General features: G+C 47.6%; 1 protein-coding gene across 2 annotated transcripts in view; it reads right to left on the bottom strand.

Moving 5' to 3' along the window:
• Nucleotides 1–402: 402 nt before the first annotated feature.
• TMEM141 (transmembrane protein 141) overlaps nt 403–1,810 on the bottom strand; it is a 1,981-nt gene continuing 573 nt past the window's right edge. The window contains exons 3-5 of one of the 2 annotated variants that reach the window (XM_027848721.1): nt 1,695–1,781; nt 1,165–1,272; nt 403–578 (exon numbers count right to left, since the gene is read on the bottom strand). In XM_027848721.1, coding sequence (XP_027704522.1) covers nt 511–578; nt 1,165–1,272; nt 1,695–1,781 — 263 coding nt within the window. In that variant the 3' untranslated portion in view covers nt 403–510. The remainder of the gene's footprint in view (nt 579–1,164; nt 1,273–1,694; nt 1,782–1,810) is intronic. The other variant, XM_027848726.1, reaches the window with a different exon arrangement.

Below are 1,810 nucleotides of genomic sequence, written 5' to 3'. Positions count from 1 at the left end.
GTCCTTAGCCTATATTAATTCTTTTAATAAGTATATATAAAAATGCTAGATTTTTGTTCCATGATGGTCCCTTCTCATCTTCCCCCATTTACATCCTCCTCTAGGGGAATAACCTTTGAAAGTTGAGAAGGCCCCCACTGACACATAGGCCCACTTTAGGCCCTTTTAAACTCTGGCTTTTTGATACTTGGAGTGGCAAAAGTTGGGAGACCTTAGAAGTGGCTGATGAATGAAGAGATAACCTCTTGTGTTTCCTGTTTCTCACTCCCCAAAACTAATTCTCTGCAACAGATACTGTTTTTCCCTTCAAAACAGTTTTAAGTACCTTTCCCACTGTCCACACCAGCTCTAGTCACCCTTCAACTCTAGCCCTTCTGGTTACGGAGCACAAAGGCAGCAGACTGTACAGGATGTTAGAGCATTCTTTATGTGTATATATGGATTGGAGAGTGGAGTGCTTGTGCACAGCTGGGACAGCCATGGTGGTGTAGACAAAATCACAGAGGACCCTTACTCCAGAACATCGCCATACTGATTTTTCTTCTGCTCTGGATTGGGACACCCTTGAGAGGCCTGCTCTGTAAGAAATGAAAGAAACACTGTGTCTACTTGGGTTTTTGTGCTGATTTCACAAAGGGAGGAATGGAGGCCTGTTATTAGATTATGCTGCTGAGGAGGAGGCTAGGAAATGGAACCCAAGGGAGAGAAGGGAATTGTTTGGCTCCCTGATATCAGCTTCCCAAAACGTTTTTATAAAGTCTCTGGCTTTAAACTTGTATTGGGTAAGTAGGGTCTGCAATGATGCAGCCTTTGGTTTGCAATCTGTACCTAGTTCCTCAAAACTTTCCCCAAGCACACACCATTTTCCCAGAAGCTCATTAATCTCAGAACTTTCTGCCTGCTCTACACTAAGGTACAGCCATTCCTTCCCAGTCCCTATCCCCTTACCCCCACCCAAAGCCAGGACAGAGGGGAGAAGACAGATTTATTTGATTGACCTTCAGGGAACCCCCCTCCTCTCCCTTTTCCCTTTCATCTCTGGATAGCATATGCCACAACATTTCTCTAATTGATTGACATTCCTTCCTACCCATAGCTTAGGGAGTTCCCTGAGAGAAAGTTAAGGTAGTCTGCCCACCTACCTGGCCCTTTGGCTCCTCTCACCTGGGGCATGATCCTGGGGTAGCTGTCCAGTCTCCAAGAAGAGCCAGAGATCAGAGCATTTCTGTGTTTCCACACGGGTCACTGCATAGCTGCTGACTGAGCCAGCAACTAAGAAAGCAGGATGGACTCCAGGAGTGAAAGGGTGGGAATAGGGGGAGGGACAGACTCTAATCTGGGGCTTCTTTAGCCTCCCCCAGATCTTTGGGAAAAGAGAACCAGGACTGGGGTTGGTAGCAAGAAATAATTTCCACTCAGCAGAGGTAGATAGAGTGACTTGGGGGCAGGGCTACCACTGGGACATCCAGTGGGACCTCAAGTAATTGAGGGCTCCTAGGCTGCCCTAACTCCTCCCCAAACCCTTTCATTTCTTTAAGGGGGACTGATTGAATGGAAGGCAAAAATCAAAGTACTGGGATAGGTCAGGGTCATGGGGTAGTTGGCAAGTTAAGATTCAGCAATCTCTCCCAATCTGTATGACCTCCTTGTACTTCCCCCCACCCCATCCTCTCCCACAATCTTCTGGTACCCACCCATAGCCAGTAGCACAGTCCACTGCATGGGATAGGGCAGCTTCCTCTGGAGGACCTTCTGTAGGAAGAAGGCTGCACCGGTGCCTGCTAATGGCCAAGTCCCTGATTAGCCTGAC

The sequence above is a fragment of the Vombatus ursinus genome, unplaced genomic scaffold (assembly GCF_900497805.2).
Source record: "Vombatus ursinus unplaced genomic scaffold, bare-nosed wombat genome assembly UNPS02000580.1, whole genome shotgun sequence".
NCBI lineage: Eukaryota > Metazoa > Chordata > Mammalia > Diprotodontia > Vombatidae > Vombatus > Vombatus ursinus.
Note: the sequence above shows the minus strand (reverse complement) of the source record. Positions and strands in the feature narration are given on the sequence as shown.